Source organism: Cervus canadensis, chromosome 32 (assembly GCF_019320065.1).
Source record: "Cervus canadensis isolate Bull #8, Minnesota chromosome 32, ASM1932006v1, whole genome shotgun sequence".
NCBI classification, from domain to species: domain Eukaryota; kingdom Metazoa; phylum Chordata; class Mammalia; order Artiodactyla; family Cervidae; genus Cervus; species Cervus canadensis.
Window position 1 is genome coordinate 21,366,056 of NC_057417.1, and position 17,892 is coordinate 21,383,947.

A 17,892-nucleotide genomic window follows, 5' to 3' on the forward strand; every position below is an offset into this window, starting at 1 on the left:
TGTCTCCTGCATTGTAGGCAGACGCTTTACCATCTGAGCCACCAGGGAAGTCCTTATTTTAGTCATAGCATTGCTCATAAAGGAGGCAGAAGATCAAAGAGACAGAAGACCATGAGGTGACGGAAACAAGAGGTTGGAGTAACGTGAACAAAGGGACCAAAGAATCCAGACAGCGTCCAGAAACTGGAAAAGACAGACTCCACTCTAGCGCCTCCAGAAGAAACCAACCATGCCAGCACCTTGACTTTAGCTCAGTGAAACTGATTTCAAAAGTGTAGACTCTGGAACTGTAAGAAAATACACTGGTATTGCTTTGTGTTAGTCACCTCAGTCTTGTCTGACTCTGCGACTCCACGGACTGTAGCCCTCCAGGCTCCTCTGTCCATGGGATTCTCCAGACAAGAATACTAGAGTAGGTTGCCATGCCCTCCTCCGGGGGCTCTTCCCAACCCAGGGGTTGAACCCGGGTCTCTTCCTTCACAGGCAGATTCTTTGCTGCTGGGCCACTGTTGCTTCAAGCAGCCAGTAAGTGGCAATTTGCCTACCTCGTAGCACTATGAGGATCAAATGAATTGACAAGCTGGTTAGAACCATGGCTCTATTCTAATTAGCCATGAGCTTCATAAAAGTTTTCTTTTGAAAAAAAAGAAATTTATTTATTTGGCCATGTTAGTTGCGGCATGTGGTCTTACTTGTGGAACCTAGTTGCTTGACTAGGGATCAAACCTGGGCTTCCTGCCCTGAGAACACAGAGTCTTAGCCACTGATCCACCAGGGAAATCCCTAAGTTTTCTTATATAATTCTGCATTTCTAACAAGCTTTCCAGATGATGCTAATGCTGTGAGTCCGTGAGTGACAATGAAGGGCAAGGAGCTGCATAATTCTATCTCAGAGAAATGGCAGAAATTATGCTGGCTTGGAGGAAGAAGATATGACAAATGGCTAGTTTGCATACTGAAGTGGAGACAGTGGCAGAAAGAGATTGGCTATATTTTTAATCCTCTGAACTTTTGGGCTATAATAACCCTGATCCATTAACAAAATATAGGGATTACTTATTTTATGTGTAAACTGTAATATGAACTGCATTTAAATAATATGAGAAATATAATCAGTGGTAGTTCAGTTGGTTGATAATATTTACTTGTTTGTATTTTTTAATTTCCTCTTTCAAGACAGTCACACCAGCTATATGGAACAGGAAAATCACACACAGTTTTCAGGATTTCTTCTCCTTGGACTGTCAGATGAAGCAGAGTTGCAGCCTCTCCTCTTTTGGCTTTTCCTTTCCATGTACCTGATAACTATTTCTGGAAACCTGCTCATCATTCTGACCACCATCTATGACTCCCACCTTCATACACCCATGTACTTCTTCCTCTCCAATCTGTCTTTTTCAGACATCTGTTTCACCTCTACCACCATCCCAAAGATGCTGCTGAACCTCTACATCCAGAACAAAGGCATCACCTATGAAGGCTGCCTCACTCAGCTGTATTTTTTCATCCTTTTTGCAGAACTGGACATTTTCCTCCTTTCTGCAATGGCCTATGACCGATTCGTAGCTATCTGCCATCCACTGCACTACACAACCAAGATGAACCCCCGGCTCTGTGTCTTGCTGTTGCTGGCATCTTGGATATTGAGTGTCCTGGACTCTTTGCTACGTGGTTTACTGGTGTTGCGGCTGTCCTTTTGTACTGACTTGGAGATCCCCCATTTCTTCTGTGAAATCAATCAGGTTATTCAACTTGCCTGTTCTGACAATCTTCTCAATATCATAGAGATGTATTTTGCCACTGTGCTCATGGGCATTATTCCCCTCTCTGGCATTGTTGTTTCTTATTCTCGGATTGTCTCCTCCGTACTGAGGATTACATCAGCAAGAGGGAAGTACAAGGCATTTTCCACCTGTGGGTCTCATCTTTCAGTTGTTTGCTTGTTTTATGGCACAGGTCTTGGGGTGTACCTCAGCTCTGCCACTACCCAAAATTCCAGAACCAGTGCAATAGCCTCTGTGATGTACACTGTGGTCACGCCAATGCTGAATCCATTTATTTACTCTCTAAGGAACAAGGACATAAAAGGGGCTCTGAAAAGTCTTGTCAGCACTGTCACTTTCAATGAGTGACAGGAGTGTTTTCCTTGGGGCTGGAGAAGTTCTCATAAATAGCCAAGAACAAGACTGGCATCCAAAAAGCCTGATATTTTTGAGGTCTTCAGTTGTCTTTTTTTTTTCTTTTTCTTTACCCCATGCCCCTTAAATCAATGATACCATGTTTTATTTTCTGACATTGCTTTTTTTTTTTACATTGCTTTGATGTATTGATATTTCTTTCTTCATTGTTTCTCAACTTTTTCAATATTTCAGGTTTTCCCTTTCTAACCTAAATCACAATATCCTGATGCCCTGAAAAAAAATGCTGCCTTTGAAATGAAAGCAGTAAAAAAAAAATTACAACAGAAAATTTTTTTTATTCTTTCAGGAACATGAGAAAAATTTTGGAGTAAATATACACAGACCCTCAAGGGTAGTACTTTTGCTGAATAAGTCATGGTAAAGTTCAGCCACACAAACAGGTGAACTGACATTGTAAATGCAGAAAATTCAGGATATATAGTCAGAAGGAAACTTTTGAAATAGTTAAAAAAAATCTACTTTATTTTCTAAAACCTTGGTAACTTTAGTTTTAAGTAAATGTTAGTATGTAGAAGTGAAGTGAAGTTGCTCAGTTGTGTCCGACTCTTTGCAACCCCATGGACTATAGCCTACCGGGCTCCTCCATCCATGGGATTTTCCAGGCAAGAGTACTGGAGTGGGTTGCCATTTCCTTCTCCAGAGTTAGTATGTAAGGCATAATATTATCATCCAAATGTTACTCATGGTTTCCCATTATTCTCTGACCCTCTTTCACTTCTGAAGTTTAATTCCAATGTTAGTTTTACAAGGTCTAACATAAAAGTATAAGAGTTATAATCAGAAACAGCATTTTATTTAATAAAAACTATCAAGAAATTATTATCAGTAGAATTTTATAAGGAATGTGAGCATAAGGATTAGCTTTTTGTAATACTGCATGCCAACAAATCCCCTACTTCTATTTAGATATGAAATAATACATATACTTGGTCACCAGAGTCACAGGTAGGGCTATGGTAAAAGAATTTCCAGAGCTAATCAACACTTTTACACTGTGGTACATAAATCTTTGATCTTCTTTCATTTTAGCAAATATTTATTGAGCGCCAATTCTGTGCTACTCTTGTTCTAAACCCTGATGATAGAGCATCTAACAAGATGATCAAGGTACGTGTTCTCAGGGAGCTCACCTGCTAGCAGGAAAAAATGCACAGCAAGTAAACAAATTTTAAAACTTAGCATAATTTCAATCAGAACTAAGTGCTACGAGGAAAATCTCACAGGAAGATGAGAGAGAGAGTGAAAGGGCTCTACAACACACAGAATGGTAAAGGATTATTTCTTACGCTCTTTGTCCTTCTTTATACTGGTGCACACCTGACCCTGCAAGGTTCCAGAGGAGGCCTTCATTTTATAAAATGCTAGGATTTCTTCTTCCAGTTGTCTCCTCTCCTCCTCAAGTCTCATTGTCTCTTCTTGTTGGATCTTCTTAAGATGTTCAAACTTGTCCTGTAGCTGTAAAACAAACCCACAATTGTGACTCAAAGCACCCTATGGGGCACATCCCCAAGAACATGTTTCTTTCCTTCTGATTATCAAATCTACCCTAATCATTAGCATAGCACTTGATCTTAATAGCAGTCTCAAAAAGTATCTCTGCTGGAGTCATATCACTTTTAAGTACATTTTCAAACCTGAGGGCAAATGAGCATCTACATACATGGGCAAGAAGAATGACAGGAAAGGCTGGGGATGTGAGATTATGGTATTTATAAATGATAGCAAGATCATTGAGAAAACTTTTCACTTAAAGTTGTGCTATATGTATATATATACATACATACAATGGAACATTACCCTTTAAAAAAAAAAAAAAAAAAAACCTTGCCTTTTGAGACAACATGAAAGGACCTGGAAGGTATTATGCTAAGTAAAATAAGTCAGAGGTAGATAATAGATAAGAAAGAGAAAGATAAATACCACATGATTTCACTTATACAGGGAATCTAAAAACAACTCAAACGAATAAACTTAACAAAACAGAAACACACTCATAGATACAGAGAACAAAATGGTGGTTGCCAGAGGAGAGGGATGAATGAAATAGGTGAAGAAGATTAAAGGGTACAAACTTCCAATTATAAAATCATAAGTCATGGGGATGTAATGTGCAGCATACAGAATATAGTGAATAATATTTTAATAACTTTCTGTGCTGACAGATGGTGCATGCGTGCATGCTAAGTTGCTTCAGTCGTGTCTAACTCTGTGCATCCCTCTGAACTGTAGCCTGCCAGGCTCCTCTGTCCATGGGATTCTCCCGGCAAGAATACTGAGTGGGATGCCATGTCCTCCTCATTGACAGAAGGCATTTAATATATAAAAATATTGACTCAATGTTGTATACCCAAAACTGATATAATATTGTAAGTCTATTTATTTATTTATTTATTTTAAATGAAATGGCTTATACATTTATTTTATTTTTGGCTGTACTGGGTCTTCATTGTTGTTGCACATGGGCTTTCTCTAGTTGCAACAAGTTGTGGCTACTCTCTAGTTGCGGTGTTCGGGCTTCTCATTGCGATGGTTTCTCTTGTAGTGGAGCACCGGCTCTAGAGTGCTCGGGCTCAGAAGCTGCGGCACACAGACTTAGTCACCACGTGGCATGTGGGATCTTCCCAGACCAGGGATTGAACCCGCGTCCCCTGCACTGGCAGGCAGATTCTTAACCACTGGACCAGCAGGGAAGTCCCTGTAAGTCAATTTAATACTTCAGTTTAAAAAAATTCAAAAAAGCTGATTCTCCAAATGCTCTAGGAAAAAATAAGATTACAGGCAATCATTTTTTTAAAGGCTGAATCCAAAACTTACATGGTAAATCACTACTTTTTGAAGAATAGAAAGTATCCTTCAACAAAATCATCTAAACTCTTGAGATGAAAACCCCCAATTTAATAGGACACCTAAACTTGAATATGGATTATATCAACTAGCAGGACTTGCCTCTTTTTCAGCTTCTTTAAACGCTGTTTCTTTCTCCTTTACTCGCTGCATAAACTTCTGTTTCAACTCTTCTTCTTCACTCTGACATTGCTCCAAGAGCTCCTGCCTTTTGGCTTCATAGATCTCTTGAAAACTAAAAAGAAATGTGTGTGCTTTTATATTAAAATGTTAATATAAATAAACATATAAAAATATATATTGTATATTAATAATATGTAACATTGTACGGAAAAACCCAAATGAACTTTTTGGCCAACCCAATATAAACAACTCATATAACCTGAAAACAAAATACCAAACAACTCAAATGAAAAACAAGCAGAAAACCTAAATAAACATTTCTCCAAAAAAGATATACAGATGGCCATCAGGCACATGAAAAGATGCTCAGCATTCCTAATTATTAGAGAAATGCAAATCAAAACTATAATGGGGTGCCATGTCATACCAGTCAGAAAGGCCATTATGAAAACATCTACAAATAACAAATGCTGGAGAGGGTGTGAGAAAAAAACAAAACAAAACTTCACTGCTGGTGGAAATGTAAAGTGGAAGAGCCACTATGGAAAACAGTATAGACATTCCCCCCAAAGCTGAAAATAGTGTTCTATATGATCCAGCAATCCCACTCTTGGGCATATGCCAGAACAAAACTATAATTCAAAAAGATACCTGGACCCCTGTGCTCATGGCAGCACTGTTCACAACAACCAAGACACAGAAAAGATCTCTGAGTTCTGCAGGTACCAAGGCTCCTACCCAGGTGGAGGATGGTAACTTCAGGCTGAGCACAAGCATATGGACCCCAGACTGGCTGAAACCAGAAGGCTGATGATTGAACACCATCTTGTTACCTCACCACCAACCGATAAGGGGAGGGTTACATACCCTACACCCTCCCTCCCAAATTTTGCCTATAAAAACTTCTCTCTTTGGGAGTGACATGGAGGGTTTCAGCACAAGTACATATTGTGTGTGCTTAGTCGCTCAGTCGTGTCCAACTCTGCAATCCCATGGACTGTAATCCGCCGGGCTCCTCCATCCATGGGACTCTCCAGGCAAGGGTACTGGAGTGGGTTGCCATGCCCTCCTCCAGGGACATGTACATACTGGAGGCATATAAATGAGCCTTTGCATTATGATGCTCCTACTAAGCCTCCATCGAGGTCTGAAGATAATGAAAAACCACAAGATTCAGATGGCCCAGAATATGAGAAGCAGAGCTATTCTCATTCCAAAATAATCATATCTACGGTTGTAGGGGATTTCCAAGTCACCTATCATCTTGTTCGAGTGAGATCTCCACTCACCTAACTGGCTGGTTGTTTGGACCCATATCAGTAAATCCCATTATGTGAAGTCTGTTGCGCCTATAACGTTCATAGTGCCGAGTATGAGTCTGTTCTTTCAAGTCTTCCATATTTGTACAAAGAAGCATATCCCGGAGCTTAACAAAGTCACAGTGGTTTTCATTTTCCACTAGGCAGAAAAATAATAAAACCACAAAGCTTATTATCAATCCCTATCACTCAATAAGTATTCTTGAATGAGCTTAGAGCATTCTGATTAATAGCTATAAATCTTTTAACCATGTAACTATGCTTCTATGGTACATGTCAATTATAGGTATAATTTATTTATAGACCAGGAAATTTGCTTTAAATTTATTAGCCAGAGACTAAATAGGAAACAGTGAAATAATATGTTACATTATATTAGTATATAGCATCAGTTCAGTTCAGTCGCTCAGTTGTGTCTGACTCTTTGCGACCCCATGGATTGCAGCATACCAGGCCTCCCTGTCCTTCACCATCTCCCGGAACTTGCTCAAACTCATGTCCATCGAATCAGTGATGCCATACAACCATCTCATCCTCTGTTGTCCCCTGTCTTGCTGCTTTCAATCTTTCCCAACATCAGGGTCTTTTCCAATGGGGAAAAGACTCTTCTCAATGAATTGGCTCTTCTCATCAGGTAGCCAAAATATTGGAGCTTCAGCTTCAGCATTAGTCCTTCCAATGAATATTAAGGACTGATTTCCTGAATATAGAAATTCAATAGTTGAATTGACTGATTTGATCTCCTTGTAGTCCAAGGAACTCTTGAGAGTCCTCTCCAACACCACAATTTGAAAGCATCAATTCTTCGGCACTCAGCCTTCTTTATGGCCCAAGTCTCACATCCATACATGACTACTGGAAAAACCATAGCTTTGACTATATGGACTTCTTTCAGCAAAGTGATGTCTCTGCTTTTTAATATACTGTCTAGGTTGGTCATAGCTTTTCTTCCAAGGAGCAAGAGTCTTTTAATTTTGTGGTTTTGAAACTTATATAGCATAAGTTTTCTTTAATAATTTAGTATTTTTCAAATGAATATTCTCAGGGTATTTTACAGAGCAGTAAATGAATTGATGAACTGATGTAATACTAATATAGTAATACTAATATAATGTAACATATTATTTCACTGTTTCCTATTTAGTTTCTGGCGAATAAATTTAAAGCAAATTTCCTGGTCTATAAATAAACTATAAATTATCTTCTTTTAAAGAAGATAAACTAAACTAAGATTCACTTAACTAAATAATTTAATTAAATCCTACTAATGTAAAGGCCTTAACAATTGTACATGATGTAGTTATTAAATTATATTTCTATACCATATGTATGAGAATGAATTAGTCACTTTTCAAAATCACTCAATAAATTCACATGGCTCTCTCTTGTGCCTGTCATATCCAAAAGACTGATCACAATATTTTGGGTATTGGGTATGATATTGTAACCAAATATAATATTCATTAAAATATGTTGTCTTTAAGTACATTTAATAAATTTAAAAATTTATAACATATTAATTGAAAAAAATATTTGGAACATTATCTCTACAGATAGAGATAATCCAGTCCCCAATAATTATTATCATAAGTATATGAATCAGACAATTAACGACTGTTATGACAATATTCTAACTCATCATGATGCTAGATAACTAATATAAATGTCTAGGTATAATTTATCCAAAAATAAATTATATTACTTTATTTTTGAAATAGTTTACCATCCTTTTACTAGTAACCACTTAATAGTGCTTTATAAATTGGGTAGCAATTAACTTATATAATATGTTTCAAGTACCAATATTTATGCTTCCATGTTGTTCAAAGTTCTTTTGTTCAAAGAACTTTTCAGCAGTCAATACAATGGATTAGCACCACAGAGATAATCTGTATATGGCAGACTAGGGTAAATGAGAAGGTTCTGCTCAGTTTCTGAGTTTTTGCCTAAAGTACAAAAAAATTCCAGAAAATTCCCATGAGAATAAATTATAGTCAAAATAATCACTATCTCAAATGAAACAGAATCTGTGCTCCTTATTAGTAACTGTTAATTTGCTGTTTAATGAGAGTCACCAATATTGACTGGTTAAAATATTTTGTTTTATATATTTACAGTTATAGTTTACATAATTTTATAATTATATATATTTAAGTATAATCAATCCAGAACAAGACTTCTCATGGACGTTTGTTATGTTTACCTTGTAAAATTCCCCAGGGGTACTGACGTCCTCTGACTGTCCTTTTTCCAACTTTCACTTCATCCGTACTTCCTACTACAGCAAAAGGTAAGAGGCCCTAGAAAGTAAGAACGAATTTCATCATATTTTCTTATACCAATATGACTTACTCTGTTACTCTTATTTCTGTTATGGAAATAACAGAGACAAGAATACATAATAAGTTTATTCAAACAAGTGATTTATCCTGCCTCAGATTTTATGACTTAGCATTAAAAATGTGCAGATTAATTTCTATAAGCATTTGTGAGATCCCACTTCTACTTAACATAATATTAGAAGTCTCAGCCACAGCAGTCAGACAACAAAAATAAATAAAAGGTATTCAAGTTGGAAGGGAAAAAGTAAAACTGTCATTATTTGCAGATGATATGATACTATATGCAGAAAACTTTAAGTCTCTACCAAAAATTCACTAGAAATAATAAATCAATTCAATAAAGTTGAAGAATAAAGGTTAACATACAAATTTCTACATGTTGCTTTTCTATTTACTAATAGTGAACCGTCAAAAAGAGAAATCAAGAAAACAATCCATTTAAAATTGCATCAAAATGAATAAAATACCTAGAAATTGGCTTAAAAGAGGGAGTGAAAGACCAATATTCTGAAAAATATCAGACACTGATGAAAGAATATGAAGATGACACAAATTAGTGAAAAAATATAACATGTTCATGGATTGGAAGAATTAATAATGTTAAAATGTTCATACTACTCAGAGTAATCTACAGATTTAATGTAATCCCTATCAAAACACACATGACATTTTCCACAGAACTAATGGAATTAGTTACATAATACATAATAAAATTGTATGGTACTGCAAAAGAGCTCAGATAGCCAAAGCAATCTTGAGGAAAAAAGAACAAAACTGTAAGTATGACATTCTTTGACTTCAGACTATACTATAAAACTACAGTATCAAAATAGTATGGTACTAGCACAAACAGACACACAGATCAGTGGAACAGAACAGAGAACTCAGAAATAAATTATACACATATGGCCAATTAATCTATGACAAAGGAGAGAAAAATATATGACGGGAAAAGAGAGTCTCTTCAATAAGTGGTGCTGGGATAAATCCATGATAACTACACAGTTAATATGTAAAGGAATCCATGGCTGATTCATGTCAAGTATGACAAAAACCACTACAATATTGTAAAGTAATTAGCCTCCAACTAATAAAAATAAATGAAAAATAAATAAATAAATATGTAAAGGAATGAAATTTGAACTTTTCTCATAAGATGTACAAAGATAAATACAAAATGAATTAAAGATCTAAATGTAAGACCAGAAACCATGAAACTCCTAAAAGAAAACTCTAGGCAGAACACTGACATAAGTGGTCACAATATTTTTTAGATCTTCCTTCTCAGGCAAAGGATACAAAAGCAAAACTAAGCAAATGGGACCTAATTTAACTCAAAACTTTTTGCACAGCAAAAGAAACTGTCAAAAAATGAAAAGATAACCTATGGAATGAAAGAAAATATTTGGAAATGACATATCTACTAAGGAGTTAATACCTAAAACATATGAACAGCTCATACAACTCAATATCAAAGCAAACAACCCATTTTTTAAAAAGGGCAGGTCTTCCCTGGTGGTCCAGTGGTAAAGAATCTTCCTGCCAATGCAAGGGATATGGGTTGATTCCTGGTCAGGGAAGATCCCACATGCTGCAGAGCAACAAAGCCGCTTATGCCACAACTACTGAACCTACGCACCTAGAGCCCGTGTGCTGCAACATGAAGATCCAGCACGGCCAACAGATAAATATATAAATAAATTTTTTTTAAAAAATCACAATGCAGCTTTTCAGGAAAGGCTACTGTTTTGCCCTTTGCCACTAGCATTTCATTTGGGATTTCAAATAACTTGATTTGAGGAGAGAAGAGCCTCACCTGACTTCTTTGAGATTAACAGAATGCTTTGGGGTCCTTTGTTTGGCAGGGAGATCAGTAAAATGAGTAATGCCTTATTTGGAAGATAAGCCTGGGCAATTTGGAGATGTATATGCACAATATTTAACCCAGGAATTGCACCTTAAAAACAAGCAGAGTAATAGTGTTCTTTTGCCCAAGTGCCTTTTGAAATGTATAAGGAATTCCAGAGACACTTGGGTGCAGGGAGGTCTGCAGACAATATAACAGTGACCTAGAAGACCCCAAGAGACCTGTTCAGGTTTCCTATCAGGTGAAAACTTGATATAATGACACTGATATTGGCTTCTTTACCATTCTCAAGTAAAAGTGGAAAGCAGCTGCCCCTAACAATCTACATGTCTTCATAAAGAAATCCATGTCAGTTTCTAATGTACTCATGAACTACAATAAAGATGACTATACACACACACACACACAAAACCCACAGTGCAATAGCAACTCATATCCATTAAGATAAGCTACCATTTTTTTAAAAAAATAGAAAATAACAAGTGTTGGTATGAATGTGGATAAATTGGAAACCTTGTGCACTTTTTGTGGGAATGCAAAAATAGTGAAGCCACTATGGAAAAAAGTATGGCGGTTCATCAAGAAATTAAACCTACAATTTTCATACAATCCAGCAACTCCACTTCTTGGCACATACAAGAATTGGCCCAAGGGAATTGAAAGCAGAGACTCAAAGAAATATTTGTACAGGAGAAGGACAAATATTATAATTCCATCTACTAGAAGTACTTTGAGTAGTCAAATTCATAAAAGTTGATTGGAAGGAATAATAGGAAATTATTATTTATTGCAGAGCTTCAGTTTTTCAAGATGAAAAAAGTTATGTGGATATAGTTGGTAGCACAACAACTATGAACAGATAATGCCACTCAACTGTGAACTTCGAAAGATTTAAGTTGGGGACTTCCCTGGCATTCCAGTGGTTAAGACTCTGCCTTCGAATGCAGGGGTTAGGAGTTTGATCCCAGGTCAGGGAGCTAAGATCCCACATGCCTCGCAGCCAAAAAAATAAAAGCATAAAACAGAACCATAAAAAATTCAGTAATGACTTCATAAAACTGTAACAAATTCAGTAAAGACTTTTTAAATGGTCCACATGAAAAACATTTTTAAATTTTTTAAAATAAAAAAAATTAAAAGTTTAAGATGGTAAACTTCATTCTATGTACATTTTACCACAATTTTAAAACCTCTTAGAAGGAAACATAAGAAAATCTTTATTGCCTTGGATTTGACAAAACATTCTTAGATATGACATCAAAAGCACAAGTAACAACAAAAATAAATAAATAGGACTTCATCAATATTTTTTAAAAGCTTATGTTTCAAAGGACACCAGAAATAAAATGAAAAAATGACTAATAGATTAGGAGAAAATAATTGCAAATCATGTATCTCATAAGCACCTGGTATCTAGAAAACATAAAGAACTCTAACAACTCAATAATAATTTTTTTAAAAAGCTCAATTAAAAATGCACAAATGATCTGAGTAAATTTTTCCCCTGGGAAGACACACTGATAGCCAATTAAAACATGAAAAGACCAAATACTATGTAATTCCATTCATATGATATCCAGAACAGAGGAATCGAAAGAGAAAGATGTTGATTAGTGGTTTCCTAGGGCAGCAGCAGGGCTGGGGGAGAGGAAGTCTGACAGGCGGTAGGGGAGAAAAGCTAGAGAGTATGGGGTTTCTTTTTGAGATAATATTTCTATGTCTACTATATAATAACAATGTCAGTTTGGCTGTGGAGGGTTGCGCACACCGTGAGCAGACTAAAAATCATTAAATTGTGTACTTTCGTGGGTGAGTCATTCGGTACGTGAACTATATCTTTCTAAAAGGATTTTTAAAAGAATAAAATGCTTCTTAAAATAATTGATTCTCAGGAAATATTTTTCAAAATCAAGAAAAAGAAACATTTTCCCACACTGGATTTTGGGGAAAAATACCTTATTTATAGTCTCTTTGTCAGATACAAGTGACACTATATTACTAACATAGTTGTTCAGTCGCTAAGTCGTGTCCGACTCTTTGGGACCCCATGGACTGCAGCACGCTAGGCTTCCCTTCACTGTCTCCTGGAGTTTGCTCAAACTCATGTCCATTGAGTCAGTGATGCCATGCAATCATCTCATCTTCTGTCACCCCCTTCTCCTTCTGCCCTCAATCTTTCCCAGCATCAGGGTGTTTTCCAATTTTTTCTGTATTACTAATAAGGTTACTTATAAATTATATTTTCATCCCCCCTGTCAAATAGAATTTAGATTCAATAGTTAGAGGCTTACATTCATTGAGGAGTTCGTGTGAGTGGTAGTTTCATCATCTGTTGGGAACTGATATATCTGGATGCCATTACTAATCAATTCATTCATTATCTCACACTTAAATGTCTGTAAATCACTTTTAGAAATTGCATCTGCTTTGGCAATCACTGGTATAATGTTCACCTATTAAGAAAGAAGCAAAGAAAAACTCACCATTGAGAATTAATTATTAAATGGCATTTTTACAGTCAAAACCTCACAATATCTGACAACACATTTTCGTAACCAAATAATCCCTAGCTTTCATGACTTCTTCAGAAAATTGCTTTCCAAAATCATCAGTATTTTTGAAGATTAAACTTTAATCAGAAACCAGGTTTAGAAGGCTCAGGTTTTTCTCTTCTTAAGTTTTCTTAGCTTCCAATACATCTGGGTTTGGTAAAATGTAAGTGGCAAAATGAAGTATGATCAATTTGATTTCTTATTGAGTATTAAAATGTCAGAAGAGACTTTTCATCAACATTGTAGAATAGATCCACTTTGTCCTTCTACATATGATTCATTTGCACCATCTAAGGCCATTGAAATAGCGTTAAACCCAGTTCACCAGTGTCCTCATAAAAACAGGAAACTTGGACACACAGAGACATCACATGTGTGTACAAACGAAAGATCATGTGAGGTGATAGTGAGAAAGTGGCCATCTACTTCCTGAACTGAGAGGTTTCAGAAAAAACAAACCTTGGTGACACTTTCCGGAACTGTAAGAAAAAAAATGTCTATTGTTTAAAGCACTTTCTATTGTTAAATCACTAAGCAGCATTTTGTAATGGTATCTCTAGAAAACTAACACAAATGCTTTAAAGATTAACAGAAAAAATGATATATATGTAAAGTCACCCAGTCGTGTCCGACTCTTTGTCATCCCACGGACTGTAGCCTGCTAGACTCCTCCGTCCATGGAATTTTCCAGGCAAGGATACTGGAGTGGGTTGCCATTTCCCTCTCCAGGGGATCTTCCCAACCCAGGAATCGAACCCGGTCTTCCACACTGCAGGCAGACTCTTTACCATCTGAGCCACCAGGGAAGCCAAGTTCTTGTGTGTAAATGCTTTCAAGATTTGCACTGTTTCTTAGGTTCAGTAGTTGTGGCACATGGGCTTAGTTGCCCCGCGTTATATGGGATCTTCCCAGACTAGAAATCAAACCCATGTCCTCTGCACCCACAGATGGATTCTTAACTACTAGACCACTAGGGAAGTTCAAGATTTGTATTTTTTCAAAATAAGTATCAAATCTTGACAGGCTGACGGATTTACCAAACGCACCTTGCTGTCAATGTTCTTCATGGTTAATATATCAAGAGACTTCAGAGAATGTCCTGTAGGTGAAATGAAGTAAAGGCACACATGGACGCGGGAATCATGGTAGTCACCTAAGGAACGTTTAATTTTCAACTCTTCTTGAAGATAGGACTCAAATTGAGCATCTAGGTAGTCAACAATTGGCTGGTAGCTGAAAAAAAAAAGATTATTCAAACATTTAACATAACAGATTAATATCATCTGATGTCTGTGATTTCATCATTTACTATATAGTGAATATGTGCACTCACTAGCTTGCCCCAGCAATTAAAATGTTCATAACATGTCCTTACAAAGATAACAATTATAAACCAATAAAAAGGCCCATCGTTGGACTTTCCTGGTGGTACAGTGGTTAAGAATCTGCCTGCCAATGCAGGAGACATGGGTTAGATCCCTGGTCCAGAAAGATTCCACGTGCTGAGGGTCAGCTAAACTTGTGCAGTGTACTGCTGAGCCCACACTCTAGGGCCGGTGTTCTGCAACTATTGAGTCTGAGTGCTGTGACTACTGAGCCCACATGCCTACAGCCCATGCTCCACCACAAGAGAAGCCACCACTACAAGCCTGTGAACCACAAGGAAGAGTAGCCCCCACCTGCTACAACGAGTGAAAGCCCGTGAGCAGCAAGGGAGATACAGCACAGTCAAAATGAATAATTTTTTTAAGGACCCACTGTTTACAGAAAAGGCAAAATGCTCTCTCAGTTCAATGCAGTCTCAAGTAGAATCCAAGTTTTTGTATGTATATGTATATATATATAAGTGCAAAGAACCAAGAACACTCAAGACATACTGAAAAAAAATGAAGAAGATATATTCTTCCTATATTAGGACTTACTGTGAAGCTAAAATAATTAATAGAGCATGGTATCAGCACAAGGATAAATTGACTAAAGCACAAGAGAATTTTTGGATGTGATACAACTGTTCTAGGTCCCAGCTGAGGAGGTGGATATACAGCTCAGTGCATTCTTAAATGTAAGTCAGACACTATAAAACTCTCAGAGGAAAACATAGGCAGAACACTCTTTGACAGAAATCACAGCAAGATCTTTTTAGACCCATCTCCTAAAGTAATGAAAATAAACACAAAAATAAACAAAGAGGACCTAATTACACTTAAAAACTTTTGCATAGCCAAGGAAACCATAAACAAGACAAAAAAAGACAACTCTCAGAATGAGAGAAAATATTTGCAAGCGAAGCAACTGACAAAGAATCAATCTCCAAAATATGTAAACAGCTCATGTAGCTCAATATCAAAACAACAAACAACCCAATCAAAAAATGGGTAGAAGAACTAAGTAGACATTTCTCCAAAGAAGACATACAGATGACCAAAAACACATGAAAAGATGTTCAATATCACTAATTATTAGAGAAATGCAAAATCAATGAGGTAGCACCTTACACTGGTCAGAATGGCCATCATCAAAAAATCTACAAGCAATGAATGCTGGACAGGGTGTGGAGGAAAGGGAATCCTCTTACACTGTTGGAGGGAATGTAAATTAATACAGCCAGTATGAAGAAGGTTCCTTTAAAGAGGTTCCTTTAAAAATCTAAAAATAGAACTACCATATGACCCAGCAATCCCACTCCTGGGCGTATACCCAAGAAAATCATAATTCCAAAAGATACATGCACCCCAGTGTTCACTGCAGCACTATTTACAATAGCCAAGATGTGGAAGCAACCTAAATGACCATCAACAGAGGAATGCATAAAGAAGGTGTGGCATATATATATAATGGAATATTACTCAGCCATAAAAAGAAACAAATTGTGCCATTTGCAGAGGTGTGGATGGACCTAGAGACATACAGTGAAGTAAGTCAGCAAGAGAAAAACAAATATTGTATATTAACACATATATGTGGAATCTAGAAAAATGGTACAGATGAATTTATTTGCAAATCAGAAATAGAGACACAGATGTAGAGAACAAATATGTGGACACCAGGCGGGAAACGGAGGGGTGGGATGAACTGGGAGATTGACATAGACATACTACTATGTATAAAATGGGTAACTAATGAGAAGCTACTGTATAGCACAGGGAACCCTACTCAGTGCTCTGTGGTGACCTAAACAGGAAGGAAATACAAAAAAGAGGGGTTGCATGTATCTGTTGGAGTAGGAAATGGCAACCCATTCCAGTATTCTTGCCTGGAAAATTCCATGAACAGAGGAACCTGGTGGGCTGCAGTCCATAGGTCAGAAAGAGTCAGACATGTCTGAGCAAATGAGCACACAGCACATGTATGTGTATGGCTGACTCACTTTGCTGCACAACAGACAAAAATGCATCATTGTAGCACAACTATACTCCAATAAAATTTCTTTTTAAAAAGTGAAGGACAAAAAGTAAAGTTTGCAAGCAGCAACAGAAAAGCAACTCATCACATATAAGGGAGCCCCCATAAGACCATGAGCCAATTTCTCAGCATAAAATTTGCAGGCTAGAAAAGAACAGGATAATATAGTCAAAGTGATAAAAAGAAAAAACCTACCAACTGCCTTTTAGAAACAAAAGAAAAAAAAATACTTCCCAGACAAATAAATACTGAGGAAGTTCATCACCACTAAATTTGCCTTAAAAGAAATGCCACTAGATCTACCTGAAAAGAAATGCTAAAGGGAGTTATTCAAGTTGAAACAAGTGGACTCATTATAGTAACACGAAAGCAAACAGGAGTATAAAACAGGTAAAGGTAAATAAAGGTAAATATAGACAAATAGAGAATATTGTAACACTATAATGAAAAAGGTAAGTTAATCACTTTTACCTGTATCAGAGAAGTAAAAAGAAAAAAGTATAAATCACTATAAATACAAAAATCTTCGAATGGATGAACAACATAAAAATATGAAGTTTGATATCAAAAGTGATGAACAGGTAAAACTGTAAAATTGTGCATGTGATTAAAGTTGTTATAAGCTTAAAATAAACTGTTATAAAATGATAACCACAAAGAAAATACCTATAAAAGATACATAAAAGAAAAAGAGAAAGAAAACACATCACTACAAAGATCAACAAAATACAAAGAAACTAAAAAGAGGAAATGAGGAACAAGGGAACTACAAGATAGACAGAAAACATATAGCAAAATAATAATAGTCATTCCTTGTGAATAATTACTCATATATACTCATATAGAGTATATATTATATATAATTATCTGAAAAGAGTGAAAAGTGAAAGTCACATCTGACTCTTTGCAACCCTGAATTCTCCAGGCCAGAATACTGGAGTGGGTTGCCTTTCCCTTCTCCAGGGCATCTACCCAACCCAGGAATCAAACCAAGGTTTCTTGTATTGTAGGCGGATTCTTTACCAGCTGAGCTACCAGGGAAGCCCATTTGAAAGGAGTAAACTCCCCAATCAAAAGACAAAGAGTGGCTGAATGGATTCAAGAAAAAATTCAACTACATGCCATCTACAATAGGCCCACTTTACTATTTTTTAAGTGCAGTATAGTTGATGTACAGTGTTGTGCTAATTTCTGCTGTGCAGCAAAGTGATTAAACTTTAGATATATTCTAGAAGAACATTA

The 17,892-nt window shown here is 36.6% G+C and overlaps 2 protein-coding genes across 3 annotated transcripts in view; one reads left to right on the forward strand and one right to left on the reverse strand.

The window, feature by feature from the left end:
- Positions 1 to 782: 782 nt before the first annotated feature.
- On the forward strand, positions 783 to 2,853 carry LOC122433212 (olfactory receptor 7A17-like). Its single transcript, XM_043455906.1, has one exon. The coding sequence runs from the start codon at positions 1,194 to 1,196 to the stop codon at positions 2,130 to 2,132; it is 939 nt and encodes a 312-aa protein (XP_043311841.1). The 5' UTR covers positions 783 to 1,193; the 3' UTR covers positions 2,133 to 2,853.
- A 129-nt stretch (positions 2,854 to 2,982) lies between these two features.
- SEPTIN14 (septin 14) overlaps positions 2,983 to 17,892 on the reverse strand; it is a 41,154-nt gene continuing 26,244 nt past the window's right edge. For both annotated transcript variants that reach the window (XM_043455904.1, XM_043455905.1), the window contains exons 5-10: positions 14,295 to 14,481; positions 12,988 to 13,149; positions 8,691 to 8,787; positions 6,458 to 6,626; positions 5,148 to 5,280; positions 2,983 to 3,656 (exon numbers count right to left, since the gene is read on the reverse strand). In XM_043455904.1, coding sequence (XP_043311839.1) covers positions 3,477 to 3,656; positions 5,148 to 5,280; positions 6,458 to 6,626; positions 8,691 to 8,787; positions 12,988 to 13,149; positions 14,295 to 14,481 — 928 coding nt within the window. In that variant the 3' untranslated portion in view covers positions 2,983 to 3,476. The remainder of the gene's footprint in view (positions 3,657 to 5,147; positions 5,281 to 6,457; positions 6,627 to 8,690; positions 8,788 to 12,987; positions 13,150 to 14,294; positions 14,482 to 17,892) is intronic.